Raw genomic sequence first — 26,743 nt, 5'->3', positions numbered from 1 at the left:
CTGGACATGCTCATGCATCGCCGATGCCAAAAAACACCTGCCGCTCCGGTCCCGCTCATAACACTCACATCAAAAGAAAAGCCGACCCCACACACACACACACACACACACAGCTTTATTGTCAACTCTCTTTATCGTTACACTCCTAGAGACGTGCGTTGAATGTACTCCCTCCCTCCTCTTGCTACTGCCTCCATACGTTTTCACAAAAATGTAGTGGCCGTGGCATCCGCAAGAAAGCGGAGGAGTGGCCCAGCCCCCCAAACCTGAAGAGCAACAGCCATATCTTATTCTTCAGCACCATCAAGTAAAATCCACACTGAGGAAGATAGATATTTCCAAAGCTGTGGGGCCGGACAAGGTGTCAGGTAGGACACTAAAGTCATGTGCGGACCAACTAGCAGGAGTATTTCTGGACATCTTCAATATCTCCTTGCAGGAGGTTGTAGTCCCCACCTGCCTTAAATCATCTGTCATTATACCTGTGCCTAAAATGTCAGCAGTAACCTGTCTTAATGACTACAGACCAGTGGCTCTGACTCCTGTTATCACAAAATGCGTTGAGAGACTTATCCTGAAACACATCGGGACCAGCATTCCACTTAATCTAGACAAACACCAGTTTGCCTACAGGAGTAATTGTTCCACAGATGATGCTGTCTCCATTGCACTTCATACGGGCCTGTCTCATCTGGAGCAACCTGGCACATATGTCAGGATGCTATTCATTGACTATAGCTCTGCGTTTAACACAATAATCCCTCATAAACTGGTAGCTAAACTCTGCAATCTAGGATTGACCCCCTCACTGTGTTCATGGATCAGAGACTTTCTTACCAACAGACCACAAGTGGTGAGAATAGGGGACCACACATCGTCCACAATCATTTTAAACACTGGTACACCACAGGGCTGCATGCTCAGTCCAGTACTCTTCACACTGTTTACACACAACTGCACCCCCTATTATGCTTCCAATACCTTTGTAAAATATGCTGATGACACTGTAGTGATAGGCTGCACAACCAACAACGATGAGACCCACTACAGAGAGGAGATTCACCATCTGGCACGGTGGTGCTCAGACAACAACCTAGTTCTGAACGCCACCAAAACCAAGGAGATTATTGTGGACTACAGGACAACTAAAAGAACTGCACATACACCCCATACATGGTGTTGAAGTGGAGCATGTGAACAACATAAAGTACCTCGGACTCCATATCACAGCTGATCTCACCTGGACTCTTAACACCTCATACCTCATTAAGAAGGCCCATCAAAGACTTTTCTTTTTGAGGAAACTCAAGCGGACTGGACTCCCCCCACAACTACTGGCGAACTTTTATAAGAGCACAATCGAAAGTATCCTTTGTCTCTGCATGACTATATGGTATTCCAGCTGTACAGTGCAAGACAGAAAGGACCTGACCCGGGAGGTGAGAACAGCGCAGAGGATCATTGGAAGTCCACTTCCAGATCTGCACTCAGTGTATGCTGACCGCCTACACAAGAAAGCCAACAGCATTATCAAAGATCCCACCCACCCAGGACATGATCTTTTTGTTCCTCTTCCTTCTGGACGGAGATACCGAACAGTAAAATCTCGGACTAGGAGGCTGAGGAACAGTTTCTTTCCCAGAGCTGTATCATCCATTACTCCTTTTGCATTACATAAAACTTAAAAATAAATACTGTCATATGTTGTCTTTCTTTGTTAAAGAGGTACTACTCGGAATTTCGTTGCATCATATACAAGGACAATAAAAGCTCAATTCAATTTAATTCAATTCAATAATTTATTCATTTATACCTTGTACTAATTCCATATGTTGCACTACTTTCTCGCTGCCATTTTGCACCACTTGTATGTTGCTATTATTATTATTTTGTATTTTTATTTTTATTTTCTTATTTTATTATACTAAAGTGCTGTATGTTGTCTTCTTTTGTAATATGTTATTGTATGCTGTTGTATGTTTTCCTTTGTTGTCTTTTGTTGTCATATGTTGTGTTCTTTTGTTAAGAGGTACCACATGGAATTTCGTTGTATTTTATGCAATGACAAAGCTCAATTCAATTCAATCCGCAGAAAACGTACGGCAAAAAAAAAAAAAAAAAAAAAACGCACGGTGGGTTGTGACCGGCGCTTTAGTGGTTGGGTGAAGCAACTGAGTTTACTCTCACCTGAAGCAAATGGCTGAATTGCCTCCTCAGTATGCAGTCAGGTTCTCTCGAGTGCTGCTAATGACCTCATTAATTGATGAAGGTGTGTTGAAGTAGTCAAACATCTAAAAGTTGCAGGACATCTGCCCTCGAGGACTGGAGTTGAAGAGCCCTACTATGGGCTTATGTGGCTGTGATTGGAGAAATTGTGCACAGTGCAAGCTTTGCATTTTGTATCTTCAGTTATACAGCTTCATGACACAGTGGTGTATGTCCTACACTTTCATTACTCATGAGGTTTTTGATAATGGACATCTTTATTAACTCTTAGCTTCATAGTGGTGTAGAGCGGAGAAGGATTTTCTTTCACCAAAACAGATCAAATCCAGGCTTGCATTTCAGATGTACCTTCTGACAATTTGTAGCCAAACTTTCGGGTCATCTTTTTAAGAAAATCCTCTACCTATTGTCTTATTGTGGCCCTTATGATAACTTCACAAGGGCCACAATGGAAATAAGCATTTATGCTTTATTGTGTTATCTGTGTATCATTGATACACTCACCTCTGTATGTTTATATTGATGTTGCAAAATAAGTCAGTCAATCATAAACGCTATTTTATTTATGCTTTAACGGCATCTGCACGAGTGTGTGTGTGTGTGTGTGTGCACATACATAAGCTTTTGACAAGAGCGAAAGTTAGCTTTAAGTTAGTGGAAGTTAGCATGAACGCTGACATCCACGAGGTGTCTTGTAAATCACTCCGGAGATGTTATCAGGTTTGGAACTTGGCGGTTTTGGAGCGCCAGAGAGACCAACCACTGACATCATGATGCCGCTCTCCTCTGATTGGCTGTCACCTTCACCCCTCAAAAAAAAAAAAAAAAAAAAATGAAAACGATCACCCTGAGGGTGAACACTATCTTCCAAAAGATCAATCAATCAATCAATTTTTTTATATAGCGCCAAATCACAACAAACAGTTGCCCCAAGGCGCTTTATATTGTAAGGCAAGGCCATACAATAATTATGTAAAACCCCAACGGTCAAAACGACCCCCTGTGAGCAAGCACTTGGCTACAGTGGGAAGGAAAAACTCCCTTTTAACAGGAAGAAACCTCCAGCAGAACCAGGCTCAGGGAGGGGCAGTCTTCTGCTGGGACTGGTTGGGGCTGAGGGAGAGAACCAGGAAAAAGACATGCTGTGGAGGGGAGCAGAGATCGATCACTAATGATTAAATGCAGAGCGGTGCATACAGAGCAAAAGAGAAAGAAACAGTGCATCATGGGAACCCCCCAGCAGTCTACGTCTATAGCAGCATAACTAAGGGATGGTTCAGGGTCACCTGATCCAGCCCTAACTATAAGCTTTAGCAAAAAGGAAAGTTTTAAGCCTAATCTTAAAAGTAGAGAGGGTGTCTGTCTCCCTGATCTGAATTGGGAGCTGGTTCCACAGGAGAGGAGCCTGAAAGCTGAAGGCTCTGCCTCCCATTCTACTCTTACAAACCTTAGGAACTACAAGTAAGCCTGCAGTCTGAGAGCGAAGCGCTCTATTGGGGTGATATGGTACTACGAGGTCCCTAAGATAAGATGGGACCTGATTATTCAAAACCTTATAAGTAAGAAGAAGAATTTTAAATTCTATTCTAGAATTAACAGGAAGCCAATGAAGAGAGGCCAATATGGGTGAGATATGCTCTCTCCTTCTAGTCCCCGTCAGTACTCTAGCTGCAGCATTTTGAATTAACTGAAGGCTTTTTAGGGAACTTTTAGGACAACCTGATAATAATGAATTACAATAGTCCAGCCTAGAGGAAATAAATGCATGAATTAGTTTTTCAGCATCACTCTGAGACAAGACCTTTCTGATTTTAGAGATATTGCGTAAATGCAAAAAAGCAGTCCTACATATTTGTTTAATATGCGCTTTGAATGACATATCCTGATCAAAAATGACTCCAAGATTTCTCACAGTATTACTAGAGGTCAGGGTAATGCCATCCAGAGTAAGGATCTGGTTAGACACCATGTTTTTAAGATTTGTGGGGCCAAGTACAATAACTTCAGTTTTATCTGAGTTTAAAAGCAGGAAATTAGAGGTCATCCATGTCTTTATGTCTGTAAGACAATCCTGCAGTTTAGCTAATTGGTGTGTGTCCTCTGGCTTCATGGATAGATAAAGCTGGGTATCATCTGCGTAACAATGAAAATTTAAGCAATACCGTCTAATAATACTGCCTAAGGGAAGCATGTATAAAGTGAATAAAATTGGTCCTAGCACAGAACCTTGTGGAACTCCATAATTAACTTTAGTCTGTGAAGAAGATTCCCCATTTACATGAACAAATTGTAATCTATTAGACAAATATGATTCAAACCACCGCAGCGCAGTGCCTTTAATAAAGATGAACAGGAGAAACTACCACAAGGAACCACCACCATGAAGAGGGACTGGCGGGCAGCCATTCACTATATTCATGCCAAATTTGGAGGCAAAAAGCACAAATTATGAACAGCAAGGTTTATTTTGGTGATTTTACTGTTTAACTTTCTGTGACTTTGACCTCAAGCTTGGTACTTTTTTGTGCTGAAAGGTATCACCATAGTACTGCTATATGAGAACTTACAAGAGTCTGCAATGATGATTTACACACTTTGTCACACCCTTAAAAAAAAAAATCTAAATTTTGCAGGTTTTTTTCATGATGTCATCAAATGATGTCACAACTTAAAACCTGCTCCAACACACCTGAATCCAATGAAAGACTCATTAAAAGCCTGCTAACGAGTCTTTCATTGGATTCAGGTGTGTTTGAACAGGGAGACAAGAGTGTCAGGAAGGTAGATCTCGAGGACCGAACTTGGGCACCCCTGATTTACACGCTTTGTCACACGCTTAACCTCTTAAACCCTAGAGTCCCCAAATTTGGGGACTTGCCCTGTTTTGGAACATTTGAACACTCATAACTAACCAGTGCTGACACCAACATACACTTATTATACATCAAAATGTCAAGCGAAGTCTCCTCTACAAAAGTATCCACTTCAATCACATATCAACTAACCACAGCTGAAACGCCAAGCAAATAAAGACATAAATCTGAATTCATTTTTTGGGAACTCATTTACTCCTACCAAGTATTATTTACTTTAATTTTTTTTTTTTGCATCCACAACATCCCCTAGGACCTGTCTTTTAGCTGATCCAAACTTTTTCATTTTTGACCTTGTACAAGCTGAAGAAATAAATTGATTTTGGTGGAATAGGCTGTAGGGCTTAAGGGGTTAAAAATTCTAAAGTTTTCAGGTATTTTTTTCATTATGATTTCATCAAATGACATAACTTAACACTTTTTTTATTCTGGATCCTCTCATCATGCCCTTTAATTTGGTGTAAAACATTACAGGTAGGTGTTGACCCTCTGGGGTCCAAAGGCATTTTTTCGACAGTTCATTCACCTGGCATAAATGTTTTATTATTGCTGTTAACAGCTCTCCCTGCATCCCACAATCAGGTTTTATGTCTCTTTTTTTCAGGACAACCTGTGCTTTCAGAATATACGATTGTTTTTGTTGTGTTTTACAAGTGTAATAAAGGATTACAATCAAAAATAGGCAAGGAAAAAATAAAGTGAAAAATTATTTTCCACACACATTTATTCAAAACACACAGCGAACTATAATAAACAACTGTTTTGACACTTTATAAAGGTAATTTGAGGTCTTGTGTGAAAGACTGTGCAATAAAAAGGTTTGAACAATATATACAAAATGGTCTATGCATTTTGTTGTCCATTGATATGGTAAACAGTGCTTTACACTGAGAAAGCAACAGAGTTATCCAGTAACATTCACATGCAAAATAGTGGAGCAATTTTGATAGTTACACACTCTTTGTTTGAGCATGTAATATTTTCATCAGAGACTCTCCGTTTGCTCCGTGTGCTGTCACTGATTGCTGTGCGTAATGGCCCAGGGCGCACTGAGTATGTACTAATAGTATGTACTCATTGGAGCACCCGGGGGGCTATTCAAACGGGCCAACTAGTAACATATCACTCCTGAAAACGATGTTTGGCTTTTCACGTGAGTTAAATCTGCCCTACGATTGGATTTTGGAAAACGATGTGACGATGAACCAATTCCGATTGTACACTCACATTGCGCACGTTATCACACAGCTTCTGTGTGGAGTATAAAGATGGCTGATGGCTGGCCCGAAAATCCGCGGAGTTAACTTTTCAGCAAAAAAAAAAAAAGTAAGTTTCTATCTCATATCATTTAAAAGTTATTTATAATTTAGTAAAGCTTGGTCTTAGGCATCGTATATGACGCCGTCGGCCCCAGAGGGTTAACACCTGCTAGGCTCTACAGTGGGCCTGCCGTACATCCAATGGTGCCCAATAAGCTAGCTGTGGGGTCATCATCTGGGGAACACCATTCACAGATGCATCGCCCCTTAACCTGGAACATCTCATGGTTGCATGGCAGTGAACAAGAACGTCTCCCAGTCACTCCCCACAGGTAGCCTGTCTTGGAAATTGCTGGCTCCACATATCTTGTCCCACCTCCTCAACCAGAGCCAAATCTTGCTGTCTCTGTCTCCTCTGAAAGCTGCCTGATAGCTTTGTGTCATTCCTTATCCCTCAGTTACATTGCCTTCAGCAGGTAGGTTGTTGATGTACCCACAAGCTCCCTTGTGCCAGCCTCCACTGGAGCTTGTACTCCATCTCTCTCCCTGCATTCCGTGACCAGGTCAGAATATTTTGCCCTCTTTCTTTTGTGTGATTCCTCCGTTCCTTCCTCCCATGGTACAGTCAGCTCGATCAGAAGAGCAGTTCTTTTGGATGTGGCCCACAGCACCACATCTGGTTGCAATGTGGTGCTGCAGATCTCCCCTGGGAAATGGAGCTGCCAACCCAGGTCCAATCTGCCTACCCCTATCCAATCTCCAGTCTTCCCCTAATGCTAGGAGCGTGGATGTGGGTCTCCTATTTGTGGCTGCAGACTCCCCTTCTCTAAGGCAATGTATCAACTGATGTCTCTCTGACTGGACCCCCTGGCTTGCTGCTTGCCTTTTCTTCTCCACCACTTCCACCAGTTTCCTGAGCACTTGATCATGGTGCCATCTGAAGTGACCCTGGGTTAGTGAGGTCTTGCATCCTGCCAGAATTTGTTGTAGAGAGGCATCGCTGGTTCCAAAGAGGTCGCAGGCCTGTTCTGTGCACAGCCACTGTTGGATGTTTCGGGGACACGGCAGGGTACCATAGGTTGCCCAGATGAGGAAACTGAGTTGGGCCTGTGAGAGTTTCCATGTCTGGCCAGTTCACCACCCGATTCTCCACACCCTCCCATGTTGTCCAGTGACCCTGCTGCCCCTGAGCCACTGGCAATGAGTTCCTTCCCTTCCTTCTTGCTGGCTTTGGCAGGAACAGCACGCCCTGTATGGCCTCTGCCCATCACTTCCTGTTGCTGCAACCTACTCACTGCCTTCTGCACCTCCTCCTCTGCCCTCCATTTCCTCCCAATTGCAACACGAACATTCACACATGTTGTGTATTACACTTTTTACTCAAATCTGAAATTTGACCTAATTTAGGTCATGTTTGACCTCAAGCAAAACCCTGAAGGTCAAGGTCTTTCACTTATCCCAGTTAATGGCTTATGGGCAAGGCCAGTCACTATATTCATGTAAAATTTGGAGGCTCTTTGTCTTTCGGCTGTTCCCGTTAGGGGTCGCCACAGCAGATCAATCGTTTCCATCTCACCCTGTCCTCTGTATCTTCCTCTGTCACACCAATCACCTGCATGTCCTCCCTCAGCACATCCATGAACCTCCTCTTTGGCCTCCCTCTTCTCCTCCTGTTTGGTGGCTCCATCCTCAGCATCCTTCTCCCTATATACCTTGGGTCCCTCCTCTGCGCATGTCCAAACCATCTCAATCTCGCCTGGCCAACTTTGTCTCCAAACCGTCCCACCTGAGCTGTCCCTCTGATATGTTCATTCCTAATCTTGTCCATTCTCGTCACTCCCAAAGAGAATCTCAACATCTTAAGCTCTGCCACCTCCAGCTCTGCCTCCTGCCTTGTTAGTGCCCTGTGTTAGTGCCACCGCCTTTAAACCATACAACATAGCTGGTCTCACTACTGTCTTGTAAACTTTCCCCTTTACTCTTGCTGATATTCTTCGGTCACAAATCACTCCTGCCACCTTTCCCCACCCACTCCACCCTTCCTGCACTCTCTTCTTCACATCTTTACTGCACTCTCCATTACTTTGAACAGTTGACCCCAAATATTTAAACTCATCTACTTTCACCACTTCTACTCCTTGTAACTGCACTATTCCACTGGGCTCCCTCCCATTCACACACATGTACTCAATCTTGCTTCTACCGACTTTCATTCCCCTTCTCTCCAAAGCATATCTCCACTTCTCCAGACTAGACTCAACTTGCTGTCTACTCTCACTACAGATCACAATGTCATCTGCAAACATCATAGTCCATGGGGACTCCTGTCTGATCTCATCCGTCAACCTGTCCATCACCACTGCCTACAAGAAAGGACTCAGAGCTGATCCTTGGTGTGATCCCACCTCCACCTTGAATGAGTCTGTCATTCCGACTGCGCATCCATAAACCTCCTCTTTGGCCTCCCTCTTCTCCTCCTGCCTGGTGGCTCCATCCTCAGCATCCTTTTCCCTATATACCGTGGGTCCCTCCTCTGCACATGTCCAAACCATCTTAATCTTGCCTCTCTGACTTTGTCTCCAAACTGTCCCACCTGAGCTGTCCCTCTAATATGTTCATTCCTAATCTTGTCCATTCTCGTCACTCCCAAAGAGAATCTCAACATCTTCAGCTCTGCCACCTCCAACCTGTCCATCACCACTGAAAACAAGAAAGGGCTCAGAGCTGATCCTTGGTGTAATCCCACCTCCACCCTGAATGAGTCTGTCATTCCGACTGCGCATCTCACCGCTGTCACACTATTCTTGTACATGTCCTGCACTACCCTAACATACTTCTCTGCCACTCCAGACTTCCTCATACAATACCACAGCTCTTCTCTTGGCACCCTATCATAAGCTTTTTCTAAGTCCACAAACACACAATGTAACTCTTTCTGTCCTTCTCTGTACTTCTCCAACAGTATTCTCAGAGCAAACATTGCATCTGTAGTGCTCTTTCTCAGCATGAAACCATATTGCTGCTCACAGATCTTCACCTGTTTTCTAAGCCTAGCTTCTACTACTCTTTCCCATAACTTCATGCTGTGGCTGATCAGCCTTATGCCTCTGTAGTTACTGCAGCTCTGCACATCACCCTTGTTCTTGAAAATAGGAACAGCACACTTTGTCTCCACTCCTCAGGCATCCTCTCACTTTCCAAGATTTTATTAAACAATCTGGTTAGAATCTCTACTGCCATCTCTCCTAGACATTTCCATGCCGCCACTGGAATGTCTGGACCAACTGCCTTTCCACTCTTCATCCTCTTCATAGCAGCCCTCACTTCTTCCTTGCTAATCTCTTGTACTTCCTGATTTACTCTCACCACATCATCCAGCCTTTTCTCTCGTTCACTTTCTTTATTCATCAGCTCTTCAAAATAGTCCCTCCACCTTCTCAGCACACACTCCTCACTTTTCAGCACATTAACATGTGCATCTTTTACCACCCTAACCTGCTGCACATCCTTTCCAGCTCTGTCCCTTTGTCTGGCCAATCGGTACAAGTCCTTTTCTCCTTCCTTACTACTCAACGTCTTTTACAGCTCGCGATATGCCTTTTCCTTCTCTTTTTCCACTTCTCTTTTCGCCTTACCCCGGATCTCCTTGTACTCCTGTCTACTTTCTTCATCTCTCCGACTATCCCAAAACTTTTTCGCCAACCTCTTTCTCCTTCTGCTTTCCTGGACCTCTTCATTCCACCACCAAGTCTCCTTGTCTTCCTTCCACTGTCCAGATGTCATACCCAGTACTGTCCTAGCTGTCTCCCTCACCACATGTGCAGTACTTTTCCAGTTGTCCAAAATTGCTTCCCCTCCAACCAGTGCTTCTCTCACCTGCTCGCTAAATTTCACACAACAGTCTTCCTCCTTCAGCTTCCACCATCTGATCCTTTGTTGAGCTCTCACTCTCTTCTTCTTTACCTCTAAAGTCATCCTACAAACAACCATCCTATGCTACGACACTCTCTCCTGCTACCACCTTACAGTCTCTGATTTCTTTTAGCTTGCATCTGCTATAAAGAATGTAGTCCACCTGTGTGCACCTTCCTCCATTCTTATATGTTACCCTGTGCTCCTCCCTTTTCTTAAATTATTCACCACAGCCATTTCCATCCTTTTTGCAAAATCAACTACCATCTGTCCTTCCCCATTCCTATCCTTGTTACCATATCTACCCATTCTTTCCTCATCACCTCTGTTTTCTTCACCAACATGCCCATTGAAGTCCGCTCCTATCACCACTCTTTCATGCTTGGGCACACTCTCCTCCACCTCATCTAACACACTTCAGAAATCTTCTTTCTCCTTCATCTTACATCCTACATGTGGGGCATATGCACTGATGATATTCATCATCACCCCTTCAATTTCCAACTTCACACTCATCACCCTGTCAGACACTCGCTTAACCTCCAACACACTTTTAACATACTCTTCCTTTAAAATGACCCCAACACCATTTCTCTTCCTGTCCTCACCATGGCACAACAACTTGTACCCACCGCCGATGCTCCTGCTCTTACTTCCCTTCCACTTGGTCTCTTGCACACACAATATGTCTACTTTCTCCTCTCCATCATATCAGCCAGCTCTCTCCCTTTACCAGTTATACTACCAACATTCAAAGTCCCCACTCTCATTTCCACCCTTCTAGTTTTCTTCTTCTCCTGCTGTTTGTGGCAGCGTTCCCCTCCCCTTCTTCGTTGTCTTCGCCCAGGAGGCAAAATTTCAAAATTTGCAACCAGGAAAGTTGTTTTGTTGAATTTATATTTTGACCTTCCTATGACCTTGACCTCTGACCTTGAGCTTGATCCAGTTGTGTGCTGAAAGGTATCTTGCCAGGGCTGCTATCGTTGAACATGCAAGACTCTTTAATGTAAACTGTGTGCTCCAGAGTGTTCTAAAGGTGAAAATTGCAATGATTACAAAAAACAAACATACATGCATACATACATACATACTGAGTAACATGTCTTGCAAAACATCATTTTGGCAAGATAAAAAACAAAACAAAAAAACAAATGTACATACTAAGTAACATATCTTGCAAAAATTTGCTTTGGCAAGATAACAAACATACATTCTGATAATAGTGATGCCGGTAACGTGTTACGTTTTCCTGTCCACTTTTTTTCGTGATGAGTAATCTAACGCATTAATCTTTCCAAATCAGGAATCAGATTAAACTTACTTCTGCAAGTCACTGTGCATTACTGTTATTGGGTCGATCACAGCATGAAAACCGGCCTGTGAGCAGGGGGAGGTTGGCGTTCGGTTGAACTGTCCACTTCACCCATTTTCAGTGAGCTGCGAGCTTTTCCTCCGCTGGGGAACAGCTGCGAGTTGAAAAACTATTGTCTCTCAAAGTGCCCAGAGCTATGGCTTTACAAAGACATACACTTCCCCCCCCTTTATTTAAAACTCTATGCCGCTCTGTGTGTCCTCACTAAAAACAGCGGCTCCGCGATGCGTTGTCAGTAATACACCGATGCACACACACATACACGGATCGGCTCCTGCTGGAATTAGGATGGTATGGATGAATCAGTGGTCTGCGTGGCGATCCAACCAGGACCCAGGGCAATTCTGTGTATTTGGTGATGTGGGGCACCAGCATATGCTGCCTGACCTGATCTGACCTCTGTTTGTAGACTGTAGTCCTAGATTTAAAGAGGTTGGTGATGGGTAACCTACTGTATACAGTTTTTAGAGGTGACTGTTTCTGAAGTCATTGTAATGAAGCAGATGAAGGTCTTGTTTTTTTCTAAAATGTGGTGGTGAAATAATTGAACTTTGTTCTGTCTTTTGTTTGTAGCTGAAAATTCAAGACGTACATCTCCGGTTTGAGGATGATTTCTCCAACCCAGAGAAGCCGTTTTCTTTCGGCGTTTGCATTGGGAAGGTTTCTGCTCAGAACCCCAACAATGAATCAGTAAGTTAACTAACTATTCTCTCAGCTGCACCTGATTGGTGTTTCTCCTTCGGATCATCAGTCACCATCTCATCCTGTCTTCTGCATCATGCAGAGAAAGACAGAATATAAAGTAACATGATATAAAAAATGTCTTTTAACTTGACAACCTCTGAGGTCGAGGGGTACTTTGTTGATTTTTTTTTTTTTTTCTCCATACATTCTGTAATTCCCCTTTTAAAGTGTAGGTGACACAATATGTAATAGTTTTTTTTTTTTGAGTATTTAAAACTAAAATTAAACAACAGTTTGAAATTTATCCTTTCCTGGTGCGCAGTTACTGAAGAGATAAATATTCGGATATTAAACTGTGCACCACTAAAAACCAGGAACTTCCTGGCAAGTCCCGACATTGGACAAGGAGCAAGTGGCATCAGCGCTGGAACAATTATCATAATAGCCCCATTAATGTATGTATTTTTACAGGCTCCCGTTTCCACCGAGTGGTTTGGTTCAGAGCTGCACTGTGTTTTCTGTGTCAGAACGGTTCATTCTTGCCAGCAGAATCCTTTTGATTGGCAGGTAGAACACTGATATTGACGAGTGCACACGCTCAGTGTCAAATTTATAATTATTATAATTATAAATTATAATTTATAAGTTTATAATTGTCTGTACTTTGACTTTTTCATGGATATTTGTATTTTGGTGCACTGTGCATTTAACTGGCACCCTTGGGTGCTAGCCCCACCCTTTTAAAGATGGCTACCTGGAGCTCAGTCTTCATTTGCCTGATGAAGGCCACAGTGCCGAAATGATGGTGATACAGTCCTGAATAAATTTTTCTACAGCAAGTAAGACGGAGTGCGGGACCTTTTCATTTTCACATTACGTTTTAACATAAAAACAAGCAAACAGAACAGCACAGACTAAACATGACAGTAACAGTACTCAAAGTGTACATTAAAACCAAAATACAAGCATACCAAGCCGTGACAAGGCCAACTGAATGGCCCCCTCTCCTTGAGCTCCAATCCGACCCAAATTGGCATGACTTGGATGCCACAATTAACATCACATCATCATCACGATGGCTGGCAGTGGGGGTGGGGGGGTCCCCTCCTCAATGTAGTCACAGGAAGGTGTCAACTGCTCTGTGAGAGGAGCAGCAAAAGATTCAGAAGGCTGCAAAGAAAGAAGCAATGACTTTATCTGAGCAAATTCAGAGGCCAAGTTGCCAACCTTATCAGACAAGTTGGCAGCTTTACTATTGATGTTAAAGGGTAAATACATGGTATTAAGAGCAGGGGTATGTAAACTTTTGATCAGGGCCATTTGTATAGTTTCTGTTGTCATTATGATTTAAAAAGAGTAAACACAGTTGTTTCACTCAACCACTAACCATGAGTGAAAAAACGTTTTTGTCATAATTTATGTTCTGTGAAAAGCACAACTGTATATGAAGAGTATACCAAACGCTACAATGAAGACCCCGTTAACCAAGTAATGATAGACCTTGGTAACTCTCACCTCAGTCAGCTAAATGAAGAATGATATTCAATGTATAATAAGAAATGACTGCATTTAAATTCTACAGGAATAATTAGTTTAAAAATCCACATATTCTTAATTTTTAATTCCAGTACCTATTGAAAAGTTCTCAAAATTCTATTTTCAAACAACTGTCACTTCAGTTGATGTTTCGGCAGATTTAATATCATTTATCACTGTTCTTGGGATGGTGTTGTTCATATATGTCTTAACACAACATTATACATATCTGTTAATAAAATATATTTGTGTGCAAAAATGCTTTTAAATTACTTTGGTGAAACAGCCCCTTCCCTACAAATACATATAAACAACATATTTGTGATTGCAGGTCCAGAAGCTTCTCCGACAGAAACAAATTGAGATTGAAAGCTTCAGCGTGTACTGGGACACCGTGTGTGAAATAGTAGGAAGCCTCCCTGCACATCTAATTCAGGTGAGACACTCTTGGATAGTGGTCATATGGGATGGTACAGTTATGCTAAAAATAATAGCAGTGTGTTTTAAAAATGTAAAGCTCAAAATCCTTAAAACGACTTTTATGCAAATGAATTGGGAGCACTGCACATTCTATTCCAAATCAAAACATGAAGAAAAATGTATCAAATTTGTTATTACTTTATAGAAACCGAAGAAGAAATACAATAAAGCTTGCCTAAACAGTCATTGTATAAACTGGATATTCGCACTCACCTGACAAAAGCAAAAGTCCCAATGCTTTTGTATTGTTTTCCATGTAATAAACACCATATATAACAGATTTTGTTTAAGGAATTTTGGCTCATATCGGACAAAATATTCTGTCCAATCATAATGCATTTCTATTAAAAACCCATCGCGTGTACCATACAGAGTAGTCTGGATCTGCCCAGTAACAGAGGTACAAAATGAAGTTCAGCTCTGACACTAGCCAATTCAAGGAAAGTGGGCACTGTATTTCTGTGATTAAAAACCCGGCCGTTTATTTTTTCAAACCATGCTCAGACCCGACACCTGGCAGGGTGTTAGGGTTAGGGTTTAGTTTGCACTTGTAGTTTGCAGCCCTATGCCTGACTGCAAACCCTACCCGTAGCCTGATGTGCACCTGCTAAACGACTGAGACCTCAAGGGCTGTGACTTGTCACTTTTGCGTTTTCACTTCTTTCTTGCCCATCATATTTTAAAGGTTTTTGCAGTGCGCCTGCCAATTACATTTCAATCATGGATCAAACACGTTTGGCAGAAAAGTCTGCAAATATGACAAACTTTACAACAAAGAGTCAGAAAAAGACGTTCAAATGTCCCGCAATTCTTGGAGGGAAATTATACGTACCATGGTGTTGGTTTGGAGGTTGATGATTGCTAAAGAAGTGGAACCCGTTGAAGGACAGATTAATCCAGAAAACCACTGTTCCTGTGGCAGATTGCATAAACGCGACAGAGAACTATAGAAGGGTCACGTGCATGTCAGCAGTATTGCATGGCAATGAAGTTACAGATTTGCAAAAGCGTAAGTCAGGTTTTAGGATTTTAAGGTACCACTCCTGTCTTAATGTCTTTATAAATTGTTTAGGTTCTTGTTATCACACTATTATTATTTTATTTCTACTTCTGTTTTGTCATTTCATCTTTAAATGGACCACAATGGAAATAAGTGTTTTCACTTTATTGTCATCCATGTATTTTTAATGTATTTACAGTTATATGTACTTACATTAAACTTAAAATCACTCACCACATTCATGCTTTTAATATAAAGACGACTTACCACCCCATGCTGGAATGGTGTGAGTCCATATATATTGATTTATAACAGAAAACTGTCAAAAGGGGGAATTAATATAAGTTTAAAGATGATTGAATATATCAGAGCAGTAAACTGATTAATCCATGTGAACGCGCATTGACTAACGTGAGGTTATTTCTACCAGCTGATCACTGTTCCACAACATGAATTCTGTCTTCCAGAACAGCTCTTCATATAATCTTTTGAATTAGCTACCTGTTGCCACATGTACATAAGGGATGGATTGTCATTCCTACACTCATATTGTTATATTTAATAAAAAATAATAAGCTCAGCAGTTGCTTGTGGCAAAATAATTAATTGTATCCACATAAAAGATTAATTCTGGCCTGTATAAGGTGCTTGAGCCCAGTGAAGCTGACCCCCCACCCAGATTAAAAAAATCCAAGCAAACAGGCTGAATTCGCTGTCTAATTTCGACAGTACATGAACGCAGCGTCAGCAGCAGCGCTCACAAACTGGCTTCTGCAGTGTGAAAACATTCAGCTCGTCAAACAAAGTCAAACTAAATGCTAACGTTACAAAAACTAAGCAAATGATTAAAAAAACGTCAAGAATGACAGCAAAACGAAATACTGACAAATTGAGGTTTTCGTTGCCCTTTGTTCAAATTTTTCAACAGTTTAAAAATTCTGACGAAGCACCAGCTGCAGGAACGAAGCTGGGCGAAGGTTAAACGATGCCAACGAAAGTCCACATTTCTTGTTTCATTTGGGCTTCGTTGCCCTTCATTAAGTGCTGTGGGAATGGCATATTATGACACTTGTGGTAATAGCAACATGACACATATCTAAACTGACAAAAATAATTGAGCTACAAAAATACAATACATCAATAACACTAACAACATTGTTAAACTAACATAAACCACAATAACAATATTTAAAACCTTAAAAACCCAATCTCCCTTGTTGCATTGCAGCACAACATTCATTGTTTACTGGTTAGCTAAAATGTCATATCAACTTTCTGTTTGTGCAGCGTTCACCCTTGACCCAAAATATACATAAGCATACCAAATGGCAAATGTCAGCTTTCCTCGCTTTTTGCACAATCAAAGTTGTACACACGCAGACACAGAAGGCCATTTGTCTGTTATAATATAGTTAATAATCGTACCTACGATTGACCTAAAATGTTTATGTAGTGCTGTCATTTGGAAATTTCACATGATGGCATTGCTTTCTTTTTGATAAAAATGCATTGCTAAACCTGTGGGATCATTATGGCTAATAAATTAAGGTTAAAAAATGAATTAAATCAAAATAAAAAATTTAATTTAATTTTATTGAATACCAACTCTTTGAATGTTTTGTGAATTTACAGGACACAATGACTCAGTCTATGCAGAGCCCCCATCAATACATCTTTGAGCCAGTAAGTGCCTCTCTGTCACTTAGAAGAAATACCTCCAAGGAGCCACTGAGATCCCGACATACCCCTCGAATAGAATGCCAAGTTCAGCTGGACCCAATGTCTTTCCGTCTTTCTCAGGTTTGTATTTTTATGGTCTTTTTGATAATTTCGAGTTACTCGCCTGAAATTCTCAGATGTAACACCAGGGGGCCAATAAATAATGTAGTGAATTTACAGGTCCTTCACATGGGCGCACCACTAAGTATGTGCTGAATAAGTAGTTAAGCCTCGCAATTTATTATTAGCCTCACGGAGAGCACCAAAAATAGCGAAAGTATGGTTAAACTCTCAAATTGAATTAGATTGACCTAGACCTCATTTAATGGGTCACCAAAATACCAAAATAATCAACAATTTTAGGGTTTAATAATTATTATTTAATTAGAATAATATTATTAAGGGCACCACCTATTTAAAGCATAGGTACTTTAATTTAACCATTCATTAATTTATCAGTCTCAATTTAATTAATCGGTCTAAATTTAATTAATCAGTCTTGGGTCTGAAAGTCTGAATTCTGCGATACGATTGACCAGAGGTCTCCTTCTGAACACAAAATGAACCACAGCAGAAATATTTACACTTTATTTACAATTATACAAGAAATGACCAGTTTACTGGCATTTTTGTGGACAGTGATTAAATAAGTTCATTTATGGACACAATTTACTTACTCATGAGATGTTGAGAGAAAGTAGACAGATAAAGATTTTAGGTAAATAAATCTGATTCGAATTTAGTGATGAAATTTGAAGCCAGTTATTATTAAGAAAATTATGAAACAAACATATGACAATGTTTAAAAAGAAGCCACTTTACATCCATTGACAACAAATGCCTTTTTCTGGAACCTTTTAACTGGGTCACTTAGCTGATCCGTTGAAGAGCTGGTTCGGAGGACTCGTCCGTCCGTCGTTGATGTAGGGTCTTTGCATCATGCTCATTTGGGTCAGGGGTTAACTCAGTGGTCTCCCCGGGTGATCCCAAAGGCTTGTGTTGGCTGGCTTTACCGACAGGATAGCTGCTTGCAGTCAGGTCGTCAGCTTGCTGGACCCCAGAGGTGGAAGGCGTTTGTTGAAAATGGTTTCTGGTAGCTTTTAAAAAGTTTGTTGGTGTCAGATTAGAAGTATTTGTGAATTTAGGAAAAAAGGTAAAAGCTGTAAGAGCAGCGTACAATTACAAAAAAAAGGAAAGTTGTTTTTCTGTAAATTCGCTATTAATTTGAAAAGTTCAGATCAGAAGTTGTCTTAAAAATTTGAAAGACTTGACAAACCTTAAACGCGTCAGGTTATTACTTTGTTAAATTATCAGAGAATAGCAGCGAATGAATGAGCACATGAATGCCACGTGGAAGCTTAGCTAAGGTTAGCATGTGGCCTTGTTGACCCAAAAATAAAATTAAGCGTTTAATAAAGAAAAGAACAGAGGAAGAGTTGCAGAGTGCTCCAAAAGAGTTTCAAGAGTGAGACGAGAGAGAGGGCAGAACTCTGTTCTTTTTAAAGGGGACTTACGTCATTAAACTCCGCCCATTTAGGGTGTGTAATCTCACTGAAAACTTCATGTGTTAGAAAGGCAGACAAAAGTGATTCAATTATTTAAACACATTAACTATTTTGGCATACTATTTGTTCTAAGACACTTGAATGGATAAACATTATTAATAGTCACTTAAACACATCCTTTGGATAAACAGAATACTTCACAGTCAACATATTGATAATGGAGAAAGTTCACACTTAAACACTCATTAGTTACAAGGAACACGTCAATAAAATAGAATGATTATATGCAGAGCATTTTATTTGATTAATCAGTACAGACACATTAGAAGTTTTTATATATATGAATAAAAGAATACTGATGCATTTTTTTTTATTTTAAGCAAAGGTCTTTTCCTTTACTTAGACCTAGAGATAATAGCTGGTTGTCAAGGCCCAAAGTTTATGGCCATGTCTTATCACGGGAGAGATCCTCTTGCACTGTCTGGAGAGGTTCTGGCCTTGACTTGAGGCCATAAAGGTGGGTTCTTCGGGCCTGGGGAAGTTCAGATTCTGGCATGAAGCCATTATAATGTCATGAAATTCATAGTGACCAAAATTTAACCAATAAGGAAGCAAGGGCTCCTTTGAAGAACTCTGAGCTACAGTTCTGTTTTGCTCTGGGCCACAGTTTGGAGACCCACGAGGGATGTCTCCAAGAGCTTATTTCCAGATCTCCAGATGGACCTAGGAATTTCAGAGCTAGGAGTGAAAACAACAGTCTCTGTCCTTAGTTCAAAACCTCAGGTTTTTGTTGAGACAGCATTAATGTATTTATTTAATTAGGGCAAATCGAGGCCATGCCCTACACAGACGTTACAGTACGCTTTATAACAGAGAAAGCGTAGGTTTTACTTTTTTGTTAAATTTCAAATGGTATATTTTCAAAGTATTTCTATAAAAATCACATGTTGTGGATAATTAATTTCTTACCACATACATCAGCACAGTATAAAGAATAATTCCATCACAGATTTGAAATTAATTTCAACAATCTCATTGCAAACCTTTGATGAGAGCTGAATGAAAATGAAATGGTGTGAGCCTGCAATGATCCCCCCGGCCCTCAGGAAAATTCATCATTCCTCCCATTTCTTCAAATCAAATCAATTTTATTTATATAGCGCCAAATCACAACAAACAGTTGCACCAAGGCGCTTTATATTGTAAGGCAAAGCCATACAATAATTACGGAAAAACCCCAACGGTCAAAACGACCCCCTGTGAGCAAGCACTTGGCGACAGTGGAAAGGGAAAAACTCCCTTTTAACAGGAAGAAACCTCCAGCAGAACCAGGCTCAGGGAGGGGCAGTCTTCTACTGGGACTGGTTGGGGCTGAGGGAGAGAACCAGGAAAAAGACATGCTGTGGAGGGGAGCAGAGATCAATCACTAATGATTAAATGCAGAGTGGTGCATACAGAGCAAAAAGAGAAAAACACTCAGTGCATCATGGGAACCTCCCAGCAGTAGCAGTAGCAAAAAGGAAAGTTTTAAGCCTAATCTTAAAAGTAGAGAGGGTGTCTGTCTCCCTAATCCGAATTGGGAGCTGGTTCCAGAGGAGAGGAGCCTGAAAGCTGAAGGCTCTGCCTCCCATTCTACTCTTACAAACCCTAGGAACTACAAGTAAGCCTGCAGTCTGAGAGCGAAGCGCTCTATTGGGTTGATATGGTACTATGAGGTCCCTAAGATAAGGTGGGACCTGATTATTCAAAACCTTATAAGTAAGAAGAAGAATTTTAAATTCTATTCTAGAATTAACAGGAAGCCAATGAAGAGAGGCCAATATGGGTGAAATATGCTCTCTCCTTCTAGTCCCCGTCAGTACTCTAGCTGCAGCATTTTGAATTAACTGAAGGCTTTTCAGGGAACTTTTAGGACAACCTGATAATAATGAATTACCATAGTCCACCCTAGAGGAAATAAATGCATGAATTAGTTTTTCAGCATCACTCTGAGACACAACCTTTCTAATTTTAGAGATATTGCGCAAATGCAAAAAAGCAGTCCTACATATTTGTTTAATATGCGCATTGAATGACATATCCTGATCAAAAATGACTCCAAGATTTCTCACAGTATTACTAGAGGTCAGGGTAATGCCATCCAGTGTAAGGCTCTGGTTAGACGCCATGTTTCTAAGATTTGTGGGGCCAAGTACAATAACTTAAGTTTTATCTGAGTTTGAAAGCAGGAAATTAGAGGTCATCCATGTCTTTATGTTTGTAAGACAATCCTGCAGTTTAGCTAATTGGTGTGTGTCCTCTGGCTTCATGGATAGATAAAGCTGGGTATCATCTGCGTAACAATGAAAATTTAAGCAATGCTTTCTAATAATACTGCCTAAGTGAAGCATGTACGAGGTCTGTCCATAAAGTATAGGTCCTTTTTATTTTTTTCAAAAACTATATGGATTTCATTCATATGTTTTTACATCAGACATGCTTGAACCCTCGTGCGCATGCGTGAGTTTTTCCACGCCTGTCGGTGACGTCATTCGCCTGTGAGCACTCCTTGTGGGAGGAGTCGTCCAGCCCCTCGTTGGAATTCCTTTGTCTGAGAAGTTGCTGAGAGACTGGCGCTTTGTTTGATCAAAATTTTTTCTAAACCTGTGAGACACATCGAAGTGGACATGGTTCGAAAAATTAAGATGGTTTTCAGTGAAAATTTTAACAGCTGATGAGAGATTTTGAGGTGATTCTGTCACTTTAAGGACTTCCCACGGTGCGAGACGTCGTGCAGCGCTCTCAGGCAGCGTCATCAGCCTGTTTCAAGCTTAAAACCTCCACATTTCAGGCTCTGTTGATCCAGGACGTCGTGAGAGAACAGAGAAGTTTCAGAAGAAGTCGGTTTCAGCATTTTATCCGGATATTCCACTGTTAAAGGAGATTTTTTTAATGAAAGACGTGCGGGCGGATTGCAGCGTCGGCTCGCAGCCGCCGCGACGCTCCGTCACAGGAAAAACACCTCTGCTGGAAGCCTTAAGGACAAGTTGGAACATCTCCAGCTGATAAACAATTTCTCATATACTCACTCCACTGAAAGCCATCAAAAGCCAACTGTTGTGTGGGCCGCTGAAGAGGAGGTACTGCTGGCCCACCACCACCAGAGGGCGCCCTGCCTGGAGTGCGGGCTCTAGGCACCAGAGGGCGCTGCCGCCTTACGAGAGCAGCCAGGGTGACAGCTGTCACCCATCAGTGGACACAGCTGACTCCACTCAGCACGGAGGTATATCACCAGGACGGCGTCTCCACCTCAGTGCCGAGATATCGCCTTAAGATAGAGGTAACAATTCTCTGCTATATTATATTGCCTTTCTGAGCATTGCAGGACAGCTGTCTACTCAAAGATAAGTACTCACCTTTCTGCAGTATTGTGACGTGAGGTGGAGACGGCTTCTCCCCTCTCTGTGTTACTGGGTGCAGCCGCATCCACACCTGTGTGTTTGTTCTCTTGCCAGCAGTACCGGATCCGACGAGCGGAGGCAGTGGCCACCTGGGAATTCGGGACTTGGCGGTTCCAGTACTTCCAGGGTTCGGTGGCAGAGGAAATCTGGGTGGTTCCGGTTCGACTTGGACGGACGTCTCCTACCTTCGAGCCTGCCCACACGACACCAGTGGAATTCGGTTTAACCCCAAATTGTCAGTTGTTGTATTGGTTGTGCACGTTCCACAACAGTAAAACCTTGTTATTTACCTTCTCCATTGTCCGTTCATTTGCGCCCCCTGTTGTGGGTCCGTGTTCCTACACTTTCACAACAGGATATCTCGGCCAGCGTCATGGATCCCGAGGGGTGTCAACCGGCTGTTGAACGGCCAATGGAAGAACAGGGCGCGTCGGCGTCTTCGGGAGGGGTAATCGGTGAGTTGCAGCGGATCCTCACCGCTTTCACCACTCGGATGGATTTAATGACCGAGCAGAATGTTCTCCTAAACCGCAGGGTGGAGGCTCTCGCCGCACAAGTGGAAGCGCGCCCTTCGGGCGCCGCTGCGGCTCTCCCTCCCGTGGATCCTGCGCGTGATAGTGACGTTCCACTGGTCGTTCAACGGCCCCTCCCTCCGTCCCCAGAAGCATACATAAGCCCTCCAGAACCGTACGGAGGCTGTGTGGAGACGTGCGCGGATTTATTGATGCAGTGTTCGCTCGTCTTCGCACAGCGTCCCGTGATGTACGCGACTGACGCTAGCAAAGTAGCTTATGTAATAAACCTGCTTCGTGGGGAGGCACGCGCTTGGGCTACAGCGCTCTGGGAGCAGAACTCACGACTCCTTCATACATACGATGGGTTTGTGCGGGAGCTCAGAACGGTGTTCGATCACCCCAATAGAGGAGAGACCGCTTCAACCGTGCTACTGTCAATGAGACAGGGGCGTCGGAGCGCAGCTGCCTATGCAGTCGCCTTCCGCATCGCGGCGGCGAGATCCGGCTGGAATAGCACTGCCCTCCGCGCCGCCTTTGTAAACCGACTGTCACTGGTCCTAAAAGAGCACCTGGTGGCGAAGGACGAACCGCGGGACTTAGATGGGCTCATCGATCTAGTCATACGACTCGACAACCGGCTAGAGGAACGCCGTCGGGAACGAGGCGAAGGGCGTGGCCAGGCACGCGTCGTCCCTCTCCCTTCCGGTTCCAACCACGCTCCGCCCTCCCCACGCTCCTCTGTTCCTGCGCTCCGTGCGCCTACGGCTCCCCCTGCTGACGAAGCTATGGACACGAGCAGGGCAACATTTAGGGCACCTGGAGCACAAAGGAGGCGGGCCTACGGAGCTTGTTTTGTTTGTGGCTCGAGTGAGCATCTTGCAAGCGACTGCCCCGAACGGTTAAACTCCAACGCCCGCCCCTAGAGACTGGGCCAGGGGTGGGCCGAAACATTCACGTGGGACACACCCACATTGCCACACGACTCCCAGTCACGATCCTGTATGAGGATTCAACCCTGAAGGCCCCAGCACTGGTGGACACGGGCTCTGAGGGGAATCTGCTAGACAGTAGATGGGCCAGGGAGATAGGGCTCCCTCTGGTGGCTCTTACCTCGCCTGTACAGGTTCGGGCACTAGATGGCTCCCTACTCCCACCGATCACGCATAAGACACCACCAGTAACTCTGGTGGTGTCAGGTAACCACCGGGAGGTGATCGAGTTCTTTGTGACTCAAGCCACCTCCCGTGTGGTTCTGGGTTTTCCCTGGATGCTAAAGCACAATCCCCGGATCGATTGGCCGTCCGGGGTAGTGGTACAGTGGAGCGAGACCTGCCATCGGGAGTGTCTAGGTTCCTCGGTTCCTCCCGGCTCCCACGCTAAGGAGGAGGTCCGAGTCCCGTCCAATCTGAAGGCGGTGCCAGCGGAGTACCATGACCTTGCAGACGTGTTCAGCAAGGACCTGGCTCTCACGCTTCCTCCCCACCGCCCGTATGATTGTGCCATTGATTTGGTTCCAGGCAGTGAGTTCCCGTCCAGTAGACTGTACAACCTCTCACGGCCGGAACGCGAATCAATGGAGACCTACATCCGGGACTCATTAGCCGCCGAGTTGATCCGAAATTCCACCTCCCCAATGGGTGCTGGTTTCTTTTTTGTGGGTAAAAAAGATGGCGGGCTTCGTCCATGCATTGATTACAGGGGGCTGAACGAAATCACGGTTCGCAACCGATACCCGTTGCCCTTGTTGGATTCAGTGTTCACCCCCTTGCATGGAGCCAGAATCTTCACCAAGCTTGATCTTAGGAATGCGTATCATTTGGTTCGGATCCGGAAGGGAGACGAATGGAAGACGGCATTTAACACCCCGTTAGGTCATTTTGAGTACCTGGTCATGCCGTTCGGTCTCACTAATGCTCCCGCGACTTTCCAAGCGTTGGTAAACGATGTCTTGCGGGACTTCCTGCACCGGTTCGTCTTCGTGTACCTAGACGATATACTCATCTTTTCCCCGGATCCTGAGTCTCATGTCCAGCATGTCCGTCAGGTTCTACAGCGGTTGTTGGAGAACCGTCTGTTTGTGAAGGGCGAGAAGTGTGAGTTCCACCGCACCTCTTTGTCCTTCTTGGGGTTCATCATCTCCTCTAACTCCGTCGCCCCTGATCCGGCCAAGGTTGCGGCGGTGAGAGATTGGCCCCAACCCACAAGCCGTAGGAAGCTGCAACAGTTCCTCGGCTTTGCTAATTTCTACAGGAGGTTTATTAAGGGCTACAGTCAGGTTGTTAGCCCCCTGACAGCCCTGACCTCACCAAAAGTCCCCTTCACCTGGTCGGATCGGTGCAAAGCCGCGTTCAAGGAGTTGAAACGGCGCTTCTCGTGTGCACCAGTTCTGGTGCAGCCCGACCCTAGCCGCCAGTTAGTGGTTGAAGTGGATGCCTCGGACTCAGGGATAGGAGTGGTGCTCTCCCAGAGCGGGAAGACCGATAAGGTCCTTCACCCGTGTGCCTATTTTTCCCGCAGGTTGACCTCGGCCGAACGGAACTATGACGTCGGCAATCGAGAACTCCTTGCGGTGAAAGAGGCCCTCGAAGAGTGGAGACATCTGTTGGAAGGAACAGCCGTGCCATTCACGGTTTTCACTGACCATCGGAACCTGGAGTACATCAGGACCGCCAAGCGGCTGAACCCCAGGCAAGCCCGCTGGTCACTGTTCTTTGGCCGTTTTGACTTCCGGATTACCTACCGTCCCGGGACCAGGAATCAGAGATCGGATGCATTGTCCCGGGTACACAAAGACGAAGTCAAAACGGAACCGTCAGATCCCCCGGATCCCATCATCCCGGAGTCCGCTATCGTGGCCGCCCTCACCTGGGACGTGGAGAGGACCGTCTGGGAGGCCCTGACCCGTGACCCGGACCCCGGCACCGGACCAAAGAACAGACTCTACGTCCCACCGGAAGCCAGAGCGGCAGTGCTGGACTTCTGTCACGGTTCTAGGCTCTCCTGTCACCCTGGGGTGCAAAGGACCGTGGCAGTCGTCCGGCAGCGCTTCTGGTGGGCGTCCCTGGAGGCCGACGTCCGGGACTACGTCCAGGCCTGTACCACCTGCGCCAGGGGCAAGGCCGACCACCGAAAGACCTCAGGGCTGCTGCAGCCGCTGCCCGTGCCTCATCGCCCCTGGTCCCACATCGGCCTGGACTTTGTCACGGGTCTCCCGCCGTCCCAGGGAAACACCGTCGTCTTCACGATAGTGGACCGTTTCTCCAAGGCGGCCCACTTCGTGGCCCTCCCGAAGCTACCAACGGCCCAGGAGACAGCGGACCTCCTGGTCCACCACGTCGTCCGTCTGCATGGGATACCATCAGACATCGTCTCCGATCGCGGTCCCCAGTTCACCTCACACGTTTGGAGGAGCTTCTGCCGGGAACTGGGGGCCACGGTCAGCCTCTCGTCCGGGTATCACCCCCAGACCAACGGGCAAGCAGAGCAGGCCAACCAGGAACTGGAGCAAACACTACGCTGTGTGACAGCCGCGCACCCGACGGCCTGGAGTACCCACCTGGCCTGGATCGAGTACGCCCACAACAGTCAAGTGTCATCAGCCACCGGCCTCTCCCCGTTTGAGGTGTGCTTGGGGTATCAGCCCCCCTTGTTTCCGGTGGTTGAGGCAGAGGTCAGTGTGCCCTCGGTCCAGGCCCACCTACGGAAGTGCCGTCGGGTGTGGCGTGCCGCCCGCTCTGCTTTATTGAAGGCCCGGATGAGGGCGAAGAAACATGCAGACCGGCGGCGGGCCCCGGCCCCCAAGTATCGTCCTGGGCAGGACGTGTGGTTGTCCACCAAGGACATTCCCCTTCAAGTGGACTCCCCAAAGCTCCAAGAACGGTACATCGGTCCCTTCAAAATCCTCAAAGTCATCAATCCCGCCGCAGTGAGGCTCCGGCTTCCGGCCTCGCTGCGGATTCATCCAGTGTTTCATGTCTCCCGGATAAAACCCCATCACACCTCACCCCTCTGCACCCCGGGTCCGGCACCACCTCCTGCCCGGATCGTCGACGGGGAACCGGCTTGGACCGTGCGCCGGCTCCTCGACGGCCGTCGAATGGGCCGGGGTTTTCAGTACCTGGTGGACTGGGAGGGGTACGGCCCCGAAGAACGCTCCTGGGTGAAGAAGGGCTTCATCCTGGACCCGGCCCTCCTGGCCGACTTCTACCGTCGCCATCCGGAC

General features: G+C 44.6%; 1 protein-coding gene across 1 annotated transcript in view; it reads left to right on the top strand.

The window, feature by feature from the left end:
• Window positions 1-26,743, top strand: part of vps13d (vacuolar protein sorting 13 homolog D) — a 535,261-nt gene that overhangs the window by 22,579 nt on the left and 485,939 nt on the right. Inside the window, 3 exon segments of the mRNA XM_034171656.1 lie at window positions 12,216-12,332; window positions 14,194-14,298; window positions 16,975-17,142. Of these exon segments, the coding sequence (XP_034027547.1) occupies window positions 12,216-12,332; window positions 14,194-14,298; window positions 16,975-17,142 (390 nt within the window).

The sequence above is a fragment of the Thalassophryne amazonica genome, chromosome 6 (genome assembly GCF_902500255.1).
Source record: "Thalassophryne amazonica chromosome 6, fThaAma1.1, whole genome shotgun sequence".
In the NCBI taxonomy this organism is placed as follows: Eukaryota; Metazoa; Chordata; class Actinopteri; order Batrachoidiformes; family Batrachoididae; genus Thalassophryne; species Thalassophryne amazonica.
The sequence above is the reverse complement of the archived record's forward strand: the minus strand, read 5'-3'. Positions and strand labels throughout refer to the sequence as shown.